This window comes from Epinephelus fuscoguttatus, linkage group LG17 (assembly GCF_011397635.1).
Source record: "Epinephelus fuscoguttatus linkage group LG17, E.fuscoguttatus.final_Chr_v1".
NCBI lineage: Eukaryota > Metazoa > Chordata > Actinopteri > Perciformes > Serranidae > Epinephelus > Epinephelus fuscoguttatus.
This window is the reverse complement of record NC_064768.1, coordinates 7406476-7426133: the sequence shown is the minus strand read 5'-3', so window position 1 is coordinate 7426133 and position 19658 is coordinate 7406476. Positions and strand designations below refer to the sequence as shown.

Here is a 19658-nt window from a genome sequence, read left to right as displayed (position 1 = left end):
AATGCAGTTTTGTTTTTTGTGTATTTGTGTTTGAGGACCCCCTTGAAAATAAGATGCTACATCTCAAGGGGCTAGCCTTTCAATAAATTCAAATCAAAATCAAATTCAAATTTAAATTCATCTTAACAAAGGGTGAGTAACTGATATTTAAATAGTCATTTCATGTGTGAAGTGTTCCCTTAAGGGGAAAACCATGAAGCATTCTTTGAAAACAGATTTTATTTTTACGTATATGGTTTGTTTTCAAAAGAAGAAAGTGTCATAAGACAATGACAGACAATAGTGATAACAGAGGAAAGTGTTTAGGCTGGTAAGGAGGATGGTTCACGTGGTGTTCACAGTTGTTCAGGTATAAGCTGTATTTCTAACTCTTGGTTATATGAGAGCACTAAGCAGAGGTGTGATGTTGGACTTGGTGCTGCAGCTCACCTGCTGGTTTCCAATCAGCTTCCTGCAGCTTGCAGCTCCAACATGCTTTAGTGTTCATCTTCCTGCTCAGCTCCAGTTTAATTAGACCTCAGAGTCCAGTCACATCACCTGCTGAGCAACACACACACCAAATACACAACAACAACAACAACAACAACAACAACGACAATAACGGTTGTACTTCAGTTTTATTGTTCTGAGAAAATCAATACCAAGTAATAAAATAAATTACTTCCTTGATTTTATTTTTTTGAACATATCCTGGTCAGAGGTGTAGAGGGAAATACTGCGGTCGGTTTGTACTCCTTGCTGACCTGAAGGCCTCAGAAACACTTAACTCAGAGGGTTTCCAAGATATCTGAAAAAGTTTAATGTGCTTGAATTTTGGGAAAATTAGTTTGCTCTGAAAGAGAAAAAAATGACGTCCACAGGTGATTAAACAAAGCAGACCATTTTCCAAATAAGTGGACCTTCCTTTATATAACTGATCTCTAGCAATTTAAACACATTTAATAAATCAAACTCAGATCTTCAGTTTTTTGCATAAAATATGGAAAATTAACAGAGGGCCAAAGAGTCTTGTCCTTGAACAGATGGCATCCAGTTTAACTTAAATTAGCTAAATAATAAATGTTAAAAAATGAAGGCAGATCAATTCAAAAACAAAACCAAAAAAATGAGGAAAAACAGATTGTCAGTCTTTAAAAATCAAATTCATTTTTCACTCCTAATCTCTCTTTAATTGTCTTTCTATAGACAACATGAAAAACAGCTCCTGTCAGTTACAACGACATCCAGAAACCTGAAAACTGAACCAAAATACATTTACTTAGAAATATAATAACTCTCTTACATCAGCTGTTACTGTTTTTACAACTTATTTCTTTTCACCAACCTTCTGAAATACAGAGGCAACATTAGTCTGAGCTTAATACTGTAACAATAACTGCATATGACTCCACTCACCTAACACTCTGAAGGAAAAACTAAAAAAATGATCTTTATATGTAACAGTGAAATGTGTCTATGGCTCTATGAGATTAAAAATATCATACATCATACGATAAATGGAAAACAAAAACATGCACAACTTTACATAAATAAATGTTTGGGTTCTTTTTTTTGTAAAGGGGGAAAGATAAAGATAAAACTTTATTTATCCCAAGGGGAACTACCTGTAGCATTTGGGAGCCTTTAAAACAAACAAATGGCAGTAAAAGAAACATTAGATATAAGATGCAGGTTTGGACTCAACTAGGGTTTTAGCAGTTTATGCAAATAAGGCGTAATTAATTCACTTCCTCTCCCCTCATCTGGGGTGTTCTAGGTGTAATCATCCTCATGAAAGCTCATTTTGTCATATTGTTTGTTGATGGAGAGAAAACATAATCTTTATATTGTGCTTTACTGTAGCTGGCTGAGTGGCTGCAGATATTTAATGTAAGCAACAGCTGTGCTAAGACGCTAACATTACCTGTTCTTACCCTGGAGGTGAAGTGTGTGACTTACTTATTTTAGTATTTTAGAAACAAAATGGGAAGTGATTACTTATCTTGTGTAGGGCTGAGGGTGTAAATTACATTTTGTACATTTTTTTGTTTTTTGTGTGTTTACCTGTTCAGGAAGTACAGATGTGTCGCTAGCATGTAAATCTGGTGCAAAGCATCTCTTTTTTTTTTTGTTCACAGCTATCTCTGTATTGTCCCTGACAAATACATTAAACTACTTAAAAACAGGGCTTACCAGTTAAAAGAATACTACACCAACAAAATGACCATTTGTGTACCAGTTACTCACCACGTCTTTGCTTTTTTGCCTCCACAATGTATGGAGAAACAAAAAAACGGGAACATTCTTTATACGGCTTCCCCTTAATAGTTGACCAGAAAGGACATTAGTCGCAGACAAAAACGAGAAAACAAACAAATGTTAAACTCTTTTAGGAGCTGTGCTTTGTTAAAATAAATCAAAACCTATATGAGTGGACCATGTGGGAATGTCATTTGAAAGGACAGACACTGGAAGTGGCCACGTTCAGCAGTCAGACAGGAGTCGGGTTGATTTCCAGGGCTGGTACCTGTGGTTATTCCACAGGCTGATTAATAACATGTCGGGCAGGAAATCCAAAGTGTGGGATTATTTTGAGAAGGTGAAGGATGAACCCAAGGTGATAAGTAAACTCATCTTCATTCGTCAACTACAGACATGACACATATGTGTTTGAAACATCATTTGAAACATGTAAGTAGCTACATGCCCATTAGCCACTTAGCACATTCATTACTGCTTTGCAGACAGCATCATTAACAGGTGGCTCACTCAGTGTGTGACGTGCACGTGTAGATAAAATATAGGCCTATATTAATGAAGGTTCATTGGTAAGGTTTTGTATTTCTCTGTAATGTAGCACAGTGTTCACAATGTTACTGATACTATTCTTTCTCACACTCAAACCATTGTGTTGCCCCGCCCAAAATACATAGTTTAATAACTAAATTTACATCTTAAATATGCAGGTGACTAGTCGACTAATGCCCCTTAATGATGACTATTGGTCAACTAGGAAAAGTCTTTGTCGGGGGCAGCCCTAATTCTTTATGAACTGAAGTAATCAGGGTTGACATTCAACAACAACACAATATCATAACTCTTACGCCGGATTTCCACTGGATGCGTGTCCGTTGCGGAACGGCAGCGCTGGTTATCCGCTGCGTGCTCCGGTGTCTGTCAATACCCACCGGCTGCGTTTGCTGTGCGGTGCGGTGCAGCTCCGCCGGAAGACATCTTGGTGCACTGCCGTGATTAATATCTCCTCGTCCATGGTGTTCACGGGGTGAAATGACGTCTAAAAACCTCTGACCTGTTGACTTCAGGCCTGTCTCTGCCCATTATGTAGTTTTTAAGGTGTAGTGCAGGGAAATATGATCCGCCGTGAACACTGTGTATTTTGTTTTGAAAATTAACCGGATGTTTTATTGTGTTTCTGTGCACGACTTCCTGCCCCGCACGATCTGCTCTGTGCTGAATTGCTGCGTTGTGCTCCGGCGTCCGGCAAAAATAGAAGTCCTCCGTATCTGTTGCGGAGGGCTCCGGAGTGCTGGAGCTGTGACGGAGCCGGAACGCAGCACAGCCGCAGCCAGTGGAAACACACACATTGACTAGAATGGAATCCTATCGGCTCCGCTGCCATGCCGGAGCGCAGACGCAACCAACACGCATCTGGTGGAAACTGGCCTTTACACAATGATGCAATATAATCCATGTCTCATTTATCCAGCTGTATTCTCAGCACTTCGCAAACACATGCATTTCTGTGAAAACGTTACAACATAAAACACTTCTGCCTACGAGCAGCTTGAGCAAGCGCAGGTGCGAGGTGTGCCTTCTGTCTGTGCATGAGACAGTTGGTAGTGATGTGCTTTCAATCATAATGTTTAGTTTTGTTTTTGTTAAATGTCGACCCATTTACATCAATTCATGAAGGATGATCTTCTTTTTTGTTTTCTCCCTTTACTGTGGAGGCATGCGAGAAAAATGTATTTTTCATGAATTCAATATAACATGTGGTGAGCAACTGATACAAATGGTCATTTTGTGGGTGACGTATTCTTCTAAATATCCTCCTGAGACCCTGTATCCTCATATCAGGACATCACATTTTGGGTTTACTTAACCTTACACTTTATTCTACTGAACTTGGACACTTTTTGTGCCATCTAGTGGTAGTAAGACCACAATACACTAATCGATGTAAAAACAAGATGGCTGCCATCTCTGCCAAGTCAATCTGCAGCTGATCCCTACACAAAAGTGGACAAGGTCCAAAACCTGATCACATTTTATGGTTGAAACTTGTTTATTTATGATTAATACTGTTCATAGATATGGCAACAAATGTGGCCAATTTTAGCAACAGTAACAAAATAAGACACTGTTAATTGGAAAGGAATAGTTTGAGGACACTGGGACTTAATTATCGTTGACAATGTTTAGTTTTTTTTTTATACTTATCGGGTCCTACTGATCTCTGATAGCTAGGAGAAATTAAAAAAGCACACCAAACAAAAGTTCGGGTCTCAGGAGGATAAACTTTGGAAGACAGGTGCCCTAACTGTTGGACTCTGACGTTGTCATGTCATGTCATGTCATGTCATGTCATGTCCCGTTGTCAAGTAATTAACCTAAAGTTCACACTTATAAGCACATATAAAGTCTCATCACTTTGAAACACTGTAAACCTTTCATGTTGTTCACAGCAGTAATCTCACAGGTGGTTTGTGTTTATCTTATGATGTAGTGTCTGACTTGCAGCCACTGTAATACTGCTGTGCTTGCACATGATGTTATTTGAGACCTCTGCAGTCCAAAAATTAAAAGGTTGTGATACAACATTAAAGATGTAGATGAACATGAAGAGTGACAGTGTTGCCTGATAGGTTGCTGCACATGTCTAAATGTTGTGGTGTGTTTGTATTTCTGCATTTTGAAATTTGTTCCAGATGATTAGGAGGCACTTAACCAACCAGGAAAATAACAAACGGCAGAAGTGAAACCTGAAAACAGGGCCGGCTACTTTTCTCCAATCAATCTGTTGACAAAATATCTGAGAAACGTTTATCACCGAAACAGTTAACCTGTTAAAAGAGAGATGCTGTGGGACAGTGAAATATAAAATCCAGTTAAGCTGAATCCATTTTAAGATGACTGTCTCAACTGAGACAAAAATGACAAAAACAAATTAAACAACAAACTTTTTTGAAGTTAATTCAATAGCATAGATGAGTTAAAATAGTCCCAACCTGATAGCCCCACCACATCCCCTCTACAATGTCCATAAGAAATCCTCTACATCAGGCACTTGTTGATTAGTCCGTAACCGCCCAATCAGAAACAGCGAGCGGCCCTCCGTCCTCCAATCACCTTCTCTCATTTAATTAGTCCAGGCAGCGCCTTCGCTCCTTTCTTTAGTCTCCTCTTCGGCCCAACTATCTCTTCATCTTTCTTCAGGCTCCGGGCGCTGCGGTGGATGCCAGGGGAACTCAGCTCGATGTTGTCCAACGCTGGGTCGTCAGGCGCCACGGGCCGCGGTGCCGGATAATTGGGCTCGTAGTAGCGGTAGGGATCATCCTCCTCAACCTCGCCGTAGTTCTGGAAGACGGTGGGCGGCAATTGGACTGGGGGGATAGCGTCGCGGTCAATGACATCTTCACCCTCTGCATTGCCAACCAACCAGGCAGCGAGCCAGCCAGTACGCCAGTCAGACAGGCAGAAAGTCAGTGTGAGCCCAAAACAAAGATGGTCGACCCCCCGCCACCACAGGAAGCAAAGTTTTGGATTGGTTTGTTGGGGTGTGATTGGGTTAGTGATACAGGAAGAGGGGGCGGGATGGGAAGGAAGGAGCAAGAGACACAGAAGGACAAGGGTTACCTAGGGTTACCAAGGGTTATTGAGTAAGGGTTACCAAGGCAGAGTTAAAGGGAAGAATACATTTAGGATTACAACTGCAAATTAAAATAAGCAAAGAAGTTTGAGTTCAATGTGAGAAGTTTTGTGCAAATGTCTCGTAGTTTCATCGGGCAATCATTAGATTTGTTATGTTTTAATTCACATTCAAATTGTCAATTTAACTTTTTAAGTGGTATTTTTCAAATTTAAGGTATCTAGATACTTAAGGTTAAAATAACGTGCAAAATTGCTATTGATAAGTTGTCGTGCATATGAGCTTTTAGGACCTCAAATGAGTTTTTGTTTGTGTGTTATGGGAGTTTACATTAAGTCAGTGAAGCCTGTGGTTTAAAAAAGAGGCACTGGATGATCGTAATCTAGAAGAAAAAGTCAGGAGAGGACGACTGTGTCAGTGGGAGTTCATGGTACAACATCTGGGCTCAGTTCTGTTACGCCAATTTAAGAATACATCAGGTGACATTTGTAGTTTCTTCTTCTCAATAAATCACATGCAAAGACTAAAACCAAGTGAATGTATCTACTAACAAGTATTGTGTGTGTATCAAAGTCTGATATATCTTCCTCCTCTGCGCCATACAGCTCCACTGTTGTCCAAAACTATTAAAACACATCAGTGAGCCCCACTGTAGCACTGGGTGACATGTTCTTTCATTACCATCAACACACACACGGCAGTTTATTTTGACTTAATCCCATGTACGCCCAATGTGAATTAATGTGCTGCTGAAAATAGTCCCCAATTGAAAAGTGCACTTAGTAGTGGGCAGGTGTGTCTGTGGGCATATGGGTGTGCAACAGAGAGTGCAAGGAATGCATGACAGTTGTGTCACAAAGAATACTTGAATCTCATTTAATTATTCAGTCCCTCTAGAAAATTGCAATCTTGCAATCGCAATAATTAATGCAAATTCAACGAAAGTCCGCAATATTTGTGGGGGCTTGCAATTTTTCAAAAGTCCCGCAATCTTTCCGCATTTTCCGGCCAAGCGGAATGCATGTGACATCATCAGATGCGTCATCAAATGCGCTAATGGCACCACAGTATGGAGAAATGCTCTGTATTGATATAAGAATTTGCACTGTTTAAATGTATACAATATGTGCTGAATTTATTAAAATGTTATGTTTACAGAAGATGTAGCTTACATGTTGTTTTACAGTCACATTGTCTGGTTTGAGAGCTACAATATTCTCTCAGGAGTTTTTGCAACATTTATTGGAGTCCATGTTTTGAAACGAATTAAATAAAACTAAAGAAGAGAACAATAAAAAAAAAAAAAAACATTTGCAGCTATTTTTGTAATATTTAGTATGATTATTATAGCAAGTGATTACATGACTTATTTTTTTGGAGGTAGTAATTTAAAAAAAAAAATCACATTGTTTTTCTCCTTTTGTCATTTGCCACAATTTCCCGCAAAAAAAAATCACATAAAATTGCAGCAATTTTTATTGCAATTTTTGACAAAATTCAAGGGTTTTGGGGCACAAATTCAAGGTTTTTTGTCATGAGATCCTGGAGGGACTGTTAATTGTCTTTCCTGACTCCCTTACAGACAAGAAATAACAAAAAGTCAGAAATTATTACCAAATTATTGGTATTGGTCTTTTGACTGGATTTGTTTACAATAAGGAAAATATACAATAATACTGGCCTTATCTTTTAAAGGGTAAATAAACCTGGACCCTATTATCCTATGTTTTTGCGTCTAAGTGACTAATGGAAACAACAATTTTTTAAATCGGTTCAGTACTGAGCGAGAGCGCTGCAATGTAAACTTCCATCCATGTCCGTCCACTAAAAGTGTTTGTTTTTGCCACTGACATGCTCAGATGAAAGGATCCCTACACAGATAGACCTTTTCTGCTGAAGCGTAAGATCTTTTTTTGTTTAACCAGAAACAGCCCCGAAATTTGACCAGACTCCATTTGCATAAACTGTAATTTTAGCATGTATAGACACTTTTACTGTTAGGAAACAGTATGATGTTTTCTGGTGGGCGGGGCGTAGCTGGAGGCAAAAAAATTCTCCATGGACATTAGCCAGCGCTACTATGCCAATCTTACAAAGGAGGACGACACTTGAACAGTTCCTCCAGTTTGTTTTGCTATCAAAGCTAACGTTAACTCATATGCTAAAAAGTTAGCATCATGGAGTAATCCAATATTCCTCTTAATACCTCCCCAATTTCTGATGAGGTGGACATGACAACCCTTAATACACATAACGTTACTCCGCCTACAGCAGGAAATACTTTTTCCCTAACCTGATATGAAGTGTGCGCTGCCCATGTGAGCATTTTGGATGATTGCCTCCATCCGGTCCTTTCATCTTATCACATTTACCCATAGTTGTCTTTGTTTTTGTTGATGGACACTGGCGGCTGTTGTGCGATAAAATTTAAGTTTTCAGCCATGACTCTTTCCATTCTGGTTCCCAATACCACAACAAGACGACATTTTAAGACTCCTGTGTAGCCGACAGCCCCATGTGGAAGAGTCATGTTTCGCCTCCAGCTAATAAACTGACGTCACTGTGACGTCAGCCCTAAAAGAGTCCATTGAGCCAGCATATTTTAATGTCTAACTGGGTAAATTAGGGGGTTAATTTCAACCTAACCAGAGTCTGTGATTGTTGAAACTGTGGAAAGATGAACTGAGGTGTTTTTTGTGGGCGCTTTTTAGTTTCTGTTGACTTTGAATGAAGTATGTTTTATGATTAGAAAACTACCAACTTTTTAAAATGGAGTCTGATGAGTTTCATGATGCAATTTCTTGGCTGTTTCTCTTAAACAAAAAGGTCTTTCTCTGAACGGATCCTTTCCATAATGCTGTCACACACTTAAATAACAAGCTGAGCCTGTCTGTGGTGAAAACAAGAACTTTTCATGGATGCACACTGACAGGGCGAACATGAGTGTTTACATTGCAGTCTATTTCATTGCTGCTGACTGCAGTACTTTTGCTTATTACTGGATGGATTTCAAAAATTGCTGGTCCAATTAGTCAGGTGGTGGTTTATCTTTAAAAGAAAAAAAAAGATGAACGATTATGATGATAGTATGAATGTTCACGGGCTGAGAGAAGCCTACAAAAGCATGATCTGTTTAAGCACCTAATAGAAAAGAGCTTTAACAGGAATACTTTTTGTTATTATCTCTTTCATAACATATTTTTAATTTCATTTTTGTGTAACTGGATTCATTTTAGTCTCTGTAAACCACCTTCTAACTGTCTTATCTTCTAAGATGGTACAACATTATGTGTAGATAAAGAAAGTCGGGGTTGAAGCTGGTCAGCTGATGCAGTGACACCACTTCCATCATCTGCAGTATTTTGCAGCCTCTTCAGCAGTTAAAGCTACTAAAAGCTGCTTTTGTGATTTGCAGAGTTTGTGAGAGTGACTCAGTTGTCACTGAAATACTGTGCTGAGGGTTATGACGAGGAAAAAATTGTAAAACGAAGTGATGATAGACAGATAAACAGACCAACAGATGGAGAGACACAAAAACAAAGACAGAGGAATGATTACAACATGCAGACGTTACTCACATGACGACCCTGCAGGCTGCGAGCTGTACAGCACCTTTAAGGCTGCTGTGTCACCTTTAACCTCAACACACATTAAGGGTTAACACAATCATGCATGTAGAAACGGTTAAAGATGGTCATGTTGGGTTTTCTTTCAGAATTTATTATACCTATCAACATATTTACATTGTTAAAAAAGGCATGTATGCTGATTTGAGTACGTGATGCAACCTTCGTTCAAAATCTTTGGGGAGTTTATGAACTATACATTTTTGGAAAGTTCAGAGTCTGACAAATCCAAAAACCAATGTTTCCATTTTGGACTTTCAAAATGATGACCACCCATTACCTGTTTTTAGCTGGATCCCTCATGATAAATCAAATAGGTTCTGAGTTTATAAGTTAATTACATATTTTTCAAGCCAAAGAAAGGAATGGGACCATTTCCAACACATTAAGAATTGAATCTGATGCTGCATCTGCCAATAATGTGTGTTGTATTAGGCAAATAATTGCTGTATCTCTTGTTCATACTACATTTGGCAACTAGCTAGGTAGTGTTAGCAGCTGGCTTTAGTAAAACAACAGCAAAGATTACCTCAGTAGCTAGTGTTAGCCACTGGTTGACATACCCAGCTCAGATGAGAACTCGCTTGACAGCTAAGACATAGGCACAGATACACGTCATTCAGCCAGGTGACTCTTTCTATTGATCTGACAGAGCAGAAGACTCTGGTGAGAGAAAGAGAGGACGTGTGCTTAATGGTAAATAAGGACTGGTGTGACTATGAATGTGAGGTACTGTTCTGTTCCTGCTCATCCTGCACCACAAGGAGAATAAACACTCTGGATCACGGCCATACGCCATTCAGAGGTGATTGCAAAGCAGCACTGCCTGTGTACAGGAGGAGCCAGGAAGGGTTCAGTACTTACTTCAGTGACTATGAGGTGAAAGAATTGGTCATAATCTGTACTCATGTTCCCTTTTCCCATTGGAGTGAAAAGTATGAATATCTGAATGCTGAATATCTGGAGTGCGTCTGAATTGCACTGGTGACTTCTTGCCTCAAATTTGAACAGTTAATGTTCAAACACCAATTTTGTGGTGTGTGAGTGTGGAGCCAACACTGATTTGCATCTTATCTGGGCCCTCTGGTGGGGAGATCCAAAAAATATTTTAAATGATTTTAAATTAGTGGCAAATCAGGGCTTAAGTCATGTAGTGTTAACTAGGCATAACGCAACATGGTTCAAGATCGTCCTTAAAGCTGAGGATGACATCGTTGAAGCTCTGAGGATGCTTTCAGATAATTAAAGAGCAATGGAAGAACAACAGAAACACTTGACTAGGTTTGTGCGTGCTTCCTTTTACTCAAAAGGAATCGCAATAAGAAACATTCCAGAGCTGAGATGGCACATTTTGACAAATATAAGGCAGATAGTTACAAGCTACCACCTACAGAGGATGCACTGAAGCAGCTTATTGATAGGGGAGCTACATGTGCAAGCTTGAGTTTGGAGCCAGACAAGTGTTCAGCAGCAAGTAGCTTTGAATCCTCTGCAAAAAGGCCACTACATAGATGATAAAGGCCAGTTGAGACCCACTACCCCTGATGTACTACCAGCTCCTCAGGCCATCATTGAAATGATGAGATGCCACTGCAAAGGAGATGGTTCAACACTAAGATGTCCCTGTAGGTCAAAAGGCTTACAATGCACTGACCTAAGCTTTTGGAGAAAACAATGTGACAACGGATCTAAAAACCAGGATTAAGATGAAAGTGATACTGAAGATGAAGACCGACAATTTAAGTTTACAGGCAATCACTAAAACTATAATGTGATTGTATGCCGCCACACACCAGTCAAGTTTCTCTTACAGTTTCCATCCATGTCTGTGAAAACATGGACGCTTCACACACTGAAGATCTATACAATCAGCACAGTTTCAAGATCAGAGTCACCAATTCAGTATCTGCCAAATATCTCTCCATCTGTTCCTGAGATACGATGCTGAATAATGGACAGAAAAGTGTTTTATGCAGATCATTATGATGTCACACTGAAGTTGACCTTTGAACTTTTGGATATAAAATGATATCACCTCATCATTTTATCCTATTAGACTCTTGTGTGAAATGTTAGTGCATGAATTCTTGAGTTATGGCCAAAAACATGTTTTATGAGGTCAAAGTGACCTTGACCTTTGACCTTCAACCACCAAATTCAATTAATTAATGTCCATGTGACTGTTCTTAGTTTATGTGAACATCTGAATAAATAAAATGTATGTTCAGCCATCAAAAGTAAACACCAGCATAGCTTGGAACCTGATCTTTTTTTTTTTTTTTAATAAAAATGTGTTTTGAACATTCACTATTTTTAAAATCCAAAATGGCCACCATGGAAACATTTATTTTCATATTTCTAACGATTCCAAAAAGATATAGTTTATCAACTCCCCAAAAGTTTTGAATGAAAATACACAAGGAACTGGATTAAATACAAAAGCTGCCAGCAGCAACTTTTATGTGAAATTTGGGAAGTAATATTTGGCTCTTGTAATGAGCCCTGGTGTATTTAATAGTGATATATGAAAAAGAAAACCCAGCATGCAGCATCTTTCCAATGAACTGATTTAACCCAAACTCAGAATGCTGAGTGATTTAACAGAAAAATCTCAGCTGCAAAGTGTTAAGATGCAGAATTCAGTCAGTGATCTGGTTACCTTGTGGTCACCGTTTGCTCATACGTGCAGGGGACCGTGCAGTTTCAAGCTTAAAGGGCTGCTTCACCCAATTCACAGTCAACACATTTTCTCATTTTCTCCCTTACAGTGTTTGTTTTATTTGCTGAGGTTTTGAGACCCAGCAAAATGAAAATAATTTAGTTTTTTTTTTTTTTTTTTCTGACAGATGCTTCCATCTTTATCTTTTTAATGATTTGGGTGAAGTGACTCTTTAGGCAACTTTGAGGTAGGTAGGTATTTCAAAATAAGACAATTGCACAACTGAATTTCACATGCATTTCAGACACGTAGCCCGAACACGAGCAGAATTCTGTATCCTGACAGTGACTGTATTTCAAGGTGTTTCATGGTTCACCTTCAAATACACAGCACAGAGTAGGACGGATGACCTCAGCCACATGCAGCCTGTTTAACTCTGTGGCAGCTTTTCAACATGAAAAGGAACCGACTGAATTAAACGTTTCACTTCACAACCTTCAATCCAAAAGACATTCTCTGCATTGAAAAAAGCTTTTCATGCTCAGTTTCACAGTTTACAACATCCACGTTTAACCAAGCTGATGGGTTTTAAGTAAGATACTTTGTGTTGATTATTATGCGTCAGTATTAGATACAGTAGAAGCAAGTTGTGTAGACTAAATGTGTAATTTAGATTTTATTAAAAGTGACTTGTTTTCCTTGAAGGATCAGTTTCTCTTGTTGCAATGCCAACCCCCACACTCTGTGGCTGCAACTACACAGCAGTCATAGTGAAGGCTAGTGCAGTCTAGTAGTAGACTAGATAAGATAACTTCAATTACACTGCGAGTCCAGGAAATGTCAGGTGTCCCCGTTGCAGCATTTTTATAACTAGTTTCGGGCTGCATGATTGTGGCCAAAATGATGACCAGGATTACTCTAATCAATATTGAGATGATGATTTATTAATTAATTTTAGGAACAAAATATTTTCATTGCATTTTCACATTTAAATAAACAGAGTGCTGCTTTCACTCCCACGCTGTGCTACATTCCTGCTAATGTGCAAATATTTGCATGAAAATAAGATTAAAAATAAGGTGAATTCTGTGCGTCTCCTTGAAGCAAAATATAAATACAAGTGTTGATTGGACTAATGGCTTCGGCCAAATGGAACGTGATGTATTTCAGTCTGTCTTTCGGAGCTGGAGAGATATGGTGACGGGCTATACAGCATATCTGGATGTCTGAGGCTGCCGTCAGACCTAGAGTTGTCTTGCTTTGGTCTGAATCAGGGACTAATTTTGTTACAAAGTTGCATAACTGCCAAAGGTTGGTTCATGTTCTCACTGCAGCATTTACAAGCGGACCAGATAAAATGCCTTGCGCGAGCAAGCTGCTCTTGATTGGTCAGAATTTCCATGTGGGAAAAATCCAGGAAGTAAACAAAACCTTGAAGAAGAGTACACTTGCAAGATAAATGTGACACTTTCTAATGTCACAATGGAGGGACAACTACCAACTACGCAGGTTGAATTTAGTGCTGGTCATCGTGGACTATATTGCTTGCATCGTTCATTTTAGTCAAACCATACAGCGATAATGGGGCGTGGCTCCAACTGCAAAACAATGTTTTGATGCATTGGATGTGCTCAATGTGCATATTGAGGCAGTACAGGAGGAGGCGCACATTAATAATCCTCTGGGACTGTAACATGTTCATGTTTAACCCAAACAGTGTGCAATGCGATTGCAGTTGGTTCGGCTCGAGGTTGGAACATGTTCCCACCACAAATGAACCGCATAAGAGTTATGTTAACAACTTTACTCTTCTTTGCCTTTATGCATTCATCGTTCTGCAGTTTGTGGTGTTTTTCTCAGGAGATTGAACAAGTTAATTGTATTGGTTTGTGGAACCGACATGAGTCTCATACAGTCTAGATCCCAAATACTTCCAAACAACAGCTGATGATCTGTGTAGAGGGACTAGATCTTTGCCTTCTGCTCCTGACATTTGATTTTTGTTCTGCTTTTCTGCTCTCCGTTGTATGTTGCTCTTCTACTCGGGACTGCAGCTGCAACAGTAAAGTTTTTTAGCTGCTGTGTGCATGCCAGCTGCCATGGCTGTTAGTTTTCTATCAGTGGAACTCAAATTTTAAACGTCAGTATTGCAGTCGATCAAGATTTAATTGTGGGAAACTAAAATCATGATCAAGTTTAATTTTTCTGTTATTCTGCAGCCCTAAACTAGTTGCCAATTTAGTGTTAAAACTGCTGTCATCATATTTAATTCCGGGACCTGACGTACCTCCAACATTGTAGCCCATACAGGCATTCTGGTCGCAGTAGCCTGGAGGCCCAGCAGAACCGACGGGTCCAGGGACCCCAGGCCGACCAGGGGCTCCAGGATTTCCAGGTCGCCCTGAGGGACCCTGGCTGCCAGGTCTGCCCTGCCCTTGGGGACCTGGGAATGGAGGAATAATTTATGAGAAACGATTAGGAAGTCCATACTGAGAAGTACTGGTGAATGAACAGCACAGTTTAGTAATGTTAATATACCAGGGGGTCCTGAGGGTCCTCTGGGGCCTTGGACTCCAACACCTTGAGATCCTTTCTCACCCTTTTCTCCTGGCTGACCTGGAAACACATGTAAAACAGAGTTGTAATATGTTGGTAAAGGATAAAGTATGTCATGTTGGAAGTCTTTAAGGCATGAAGTTTTGTGTACGTACATTCCTGTTTTTTTTTTTTTAAATTTATTTATTTATTTATTTTTATAAATTTGAACAGTTTTGATGCTTTAACCTCTTCCTCTCTGCCTGGTTGCCCGAATCGTCGGATGACATTCCTGTCTTCTAGAGGCTGCAGCGGGCTGACTTTTAAAGCTAGAGTGATAATGGTATTCACAACACCTAAGTTAAAGCTCAATTTTGGCAAGGAAAAAACTGGCATATGTTATGATCCTGGGTTTTTGTTTATATTCTTCATTCTTACATCTTGTGGACTTTGTTTTGGAGTTTTGTGTTTGTGTTCTTCCTTGTTTCATGTTATTTATTCATGTTTAATCTGCTACCTGTTTTATTTAGTAGATTCTCTCCTCTGTTCCTTTGTTTGTGTGTTTTCTTGCCTGTTTTCTGTCACACCTGTCTTGTTAGTCCTTCCTTGTGTTCCCAGTCTTCCTTTCACACCTTAGCCTTGTTTGCTACACCCTAATGTTCCCCTCCACACCCTTGTTGTAGGCCAGTCCCCATTTCCCTCCTTTTGCCCATGTCCTCCTACTCCAGTGAGTTCATCGTATTATCCTGATTGGTTTTCAGTTAGTTTTGGTTCTTTTATCATGTGGACTTTCTGTGGCCTGCCTGTTTCAAGAATTTTTTTTCAGCCTTAAGGCCCGTTTTTTGTTTAACCTTCAACCTCCCTACTGCTCTGCATTTGGGTCCTTCCTGAATTGATTTATGACAGCATAGCCATTTCCACAGGGATCCCTTGACCTTTCACCTCAAGCAATCTTGAATATTTCTTTATACTATGGGTCCCTCAGCAGTCTTGGAATTGCATAAACTGGGTCTGACTGCAAAGCTGAGACTCTTGTGGATTTAATGAGCCCAATTGTATTTATTATTATTATGAAACTTGACCTCACTGTAAAAAATGGCCTACTGTGACCTCTAGCATAATCACAACCCTGTGAAACTTTACAAACCCAAACTAGAGACCACAGGCATTCAGAGGATATTTGACTTCCTGAGATATATTGACAATAAGAGTGTTTCTCAGCAGTTTCCAGATCAGAAATGCCCACCTTCCAGTCACTAAAAAATACAAAAATCCTCAAGCCTTAATATCTTAATGTGATATTTTGGAGGGATTTACTCACCGTTTTGATCGGTTTTCAAGTGGTCAAAAATGTTTAAATTTAGCACCAAATCTGGATAAAAAAAGGTATCAACCCAAAAATTGCTGCAAAAACTTATAAAACATTGTAAAGCATGGCAGTGGCCATCATATACTTCCCCAGTAATGTTCTCAGCCCCTGTACACTCAAAATTTTCAAAGCTTGAATAGCCAACTTTTTTTCCTCCAGAGTTTTGATGATGTATACCATTTCTATGTGGAATACACTGCTGACCTGCTATCTCCCCATGAAGACCCTCTGTCCCCCATGAAAAAAACACAAAAATTGGTCCATGGTAGGAAGGGGGGAGTGGAAAAGGTAAAAGTTCACACTGTCCACTGGGGAGGGACTCGCACAGGTTTACATCGCTTAACTTTTCAAACATCACATTTTTGTATCAAAGCATTCCCTGGCAGTAGTTAGAAGTTTGCTCCCTCAGTATCACCATGTGAAACTTTGTTGACACCACTGTGATTCTCAGCCCATCTTTCAGAACAGACAGTTGCGGTCACCCCTTTACCTCTCTCTCCCGGCTGCCCGTTCTGGCCATTCTGTCCTGGGAAGCCGGGTCTTCCTGGGGGACCCTGTTCTCCCTGTGGCCCTGGACTTCCCTGTCTGCCAGGCTCTCCAGGGGGTCCTGGCACAGTGCGGATGGACACCGGCGGACTGGGCGCGTGGTTCAGGATGGAGTTGTAGCGTGCCATGTGGCCTGGAAACAGGAAAAGGAATTAATCTCTAGAGACTGGATGAAATATTCAGTCTTAGGAGGTCACAAACCTGCAAGCAACATGTTTGGAACCCCCATGCAGGCAATTTATTGAACTGCAATTCTAAAATTAATCCTAAAACCAAGTCTTGTTCCTCAAACTTAGAAATATACAGGAGGTGTTTCTACTCACTCTGAATCAGCTGCTCACAGACCTGCCTGGCGATGGCCTGAACTGATGCTGTCGACTGCAGGTCACCCTGGAGACAGGCGAGCAGAAGTATTTTTAATTATATACGGACTTCCTTCTGTAGTGATTAAGATAGATGGTTCCAATACCGAGGTGGCCTGAAATATAATTTTTTAACAGCCAACTGAAACAATTTGAAAGGAGCCAACATACTCTGCAGTTCTGTACCATTAGTAATGATTAATGATTAAGGTGTTTGTTAGTGCCAAGAGAGGCTGAGCTGTAACTTTGCAGTATGTTTACAAAATCATTCTCTTTTTTCTGCAGTGGGTTTGGATCCTGAGCTGTTGCCAGAGCTGCTGCATCACTGTCTGACATTTTTCCAGCTTCTTCTTACAAACTGCTGATGCTGTCACCAAAGTTTCCATCAGCAACACACACAGAGAAGCACTCATTTTATTAAGTATCCTTCAATTTGTCATTTTGTCCGTGTGAATGTTCAACACTCACAATGTATGAGTGATCAACAGCTTTCTGTCTGCAGATTTTATATTCAAAAAAAATAATTACATGCATACACAACCCTTTTTTTTCCACTCTTACGAGTGACATACCACATAAAAACACATCCACACACATATCTCTGTGTGACAGTTCCCACAGGTGACTCTCAGCCTGGCACCAGGTGAGCTGTTACTATCAAAGTTAACTGTTGCTTTCCCTCAAAGAAAAGAATAAAACAGAAGCCATCTGCCTCTAGCTGTTTTTGTCGGTTGAGCATTTAGTGAAACTCTTGAATAATTTAAATTCAACCACGGTTGAAAAAATCCTAAATCACACTTAATCGCACTAATTTGATATCTGCTGTGGTTGACGTTACTAAGCTCTCAGATAAATGGGAGCCTGCGATGAGTTTTCAGGATGAAGCTGAAGGGAAAAAAAAGATTACTGCTGGTGGTTACAACCCTGTAGCCTTCACTCTGAACACCAACATTATCTGAACAGCTTGAGGTTGACCATACAAAGTTTGTGGTTATTATGAGCCAGGGTGGCAGTAGCTCAGTCCATAGGGACTTGGCTTGGGAACTGGAGGGCCGCCGGTTCAAAATATGGAGTGTGGACTGGTAGCTGGAGAGGTGCCAGTTCACCTCTTGCTCTTGAGCAGGTCCTGTTTGTGCGTGTGTGTGTATTTCGGGCCTGTGTGTAGATGTATATGACAAATGGAGTGAAAACACTGAATTTCCCCCTTGGGGATTAATAAAGTATGTAAATTTTAAAAATCAAAATTAATTAAACTCTTGAGATGTTTACATAAACATTTGACACCACTCAAATGAGTCTGGCAGGAATGGATTACATTTTTTTTAAAAAAAAGATCATATTCTCATTGTCGTTTTACTTTTACTGAGACAGGAAGAAGTCTGAGGAGAAGTTTGTAGAGAAAGACACCGGAGAAATTATTCAGGTGGGGTTTGAGCAAGGGAAATATTTGATCTCTGACCTCTTAACATAATCCGCAGCACAGTCTCTGGGTGTGATATCCTGTGCTTTGAAGATGAGACATTTGAACTGCACTAAGTGACAGAGCAGCAGCTTTTCTGTATTTTTAAACTCTGTATGGAGTTCAAAAATACCTAGCCTCATGTAGCCAGACCTATCTCCACAGAGCTGTTCCAGCACCAGACAAGGCTCTGAGAGCACACATTATCATTCTGCTATAAGAAAAAAATGCTCTGGCTTGTCTTTTAAACCAATCGCAACTGTCTTGAAAAATGACAGAAATATGTCGACTGTGTGATTCACCTTTTAGTGATAAACTAGAAATAGTTAATTCAGTCAGTTCAGTGAAGTTGCAGTTACAGTTACAGTTTACATCCATGTCTATTAAAGCATGGATGCTTCACACACATCTTCAGCCAGGCAGCACAGAAGATCTATACAATCAGCACAGTTTCAAGGTGCACACCAAAGATTAGCGTCACCAATTCAGTATCTGACCAAATGTCTCCCCTTCTGTTCCTGAGATATGACGTCTAGTAATCCTCAGAAAAGCGTTTCTGAAGAACATTATGATGTCACAGTGAAGTTGACCTTTGACCTTTTACTTATAAAATGTCATCAATCATTTCATCCTATTGGTCATTTATATGAAATGTTGTCATAATCATGTCATAAATATGAATTCTAGAGTTTGGACTAAAACTGTTAACTGTTGAGGAAATTCCCTTGAGTAGGCTGACCAAACGTCCTCTTTTGCCCGGACATGTCCACTTTTCACATCCTGTCCGGGGCGTCCAGGGGTTTTTTATAAACTGATGATAATGTCCGGTTTTCCGTGTGTTTGTGTGTGTGTGTGTTAGAGTGCGGCACGGGCAGCATATTTCTGTCTGAACCCGAACCGAGCCCGACATTATTTAATGACCAAAGCACTGAGTTTGTGTCACACAGTTGTTATGGTTACAGGCTATTTAACAGGCCGGGCGTGCTCAGCGGAGAGGGAGACCTCCGTGTTTGAGACGGGAGCGGGCGGCGGGAGGTCCGACGCTTCCAGCGAGGGGAGGGGTAGAAACAAACAGCCAATGTGTGTGTGTGTGTTATGTTCAGGTGTTGTCACGTAAATAACAGTGCCCAAGCAATAAACAGGACAGACAATAGGATTTTATTTTATTATTTTTACACTACATTTTCACTGAAAGCTGACCGAATCCGACCTGAGCCTGAATATAATTTATAC

At 40.0% G+C, this 19658-nt stretch overlaps 1 protein-coding gene across 4 annotated transcripts in view; it reads right to left on the bottom strand.

Annotated features, from left to right (window-relative positions):
* Positions 1–598: 598 nt before the first annotated feature.
* The window catches only part of LOC125904188 (collagen alpha-1(XIV) chain-like), a 332522-nt gene continuing 313462 nt past the window's right edge, over positions 599–19658 (bottom strand). Inside the window, exons 45-50 of one of the 4 annotated variants that reach the window (XM_049601434.1) lie at positions 16928–16994; positions 16549–16737; positions 14693–14770; positions 14442–14597; positions 9448–9501; positions 599–5603 (exon numbers count right to left, since the gene is read on the bottom strand). In XM_049601434.1, the coding sequence (XP_049457391.1) occupies positions 5356–5603; positions 9448–9501; positions 14442–14597; positions 14693–14770; positions 16549–16737; positions 16928–16994 (792 nt within the window). In that variant the 3' untranslated portion in view covers positions 599–5355. Of the gene's footprint in view, positions 9324–9447; positions 9502–14441; positions 14598–14692; positions 14771–16548; positions 16738–16927; positions 16995–19658 lie in introns of all 4 variants that reach the window. The other 3 variants (XM_049601435.1, XM_049601436.1, XM_049601437.1) reach the window with 3 other exon arrangements.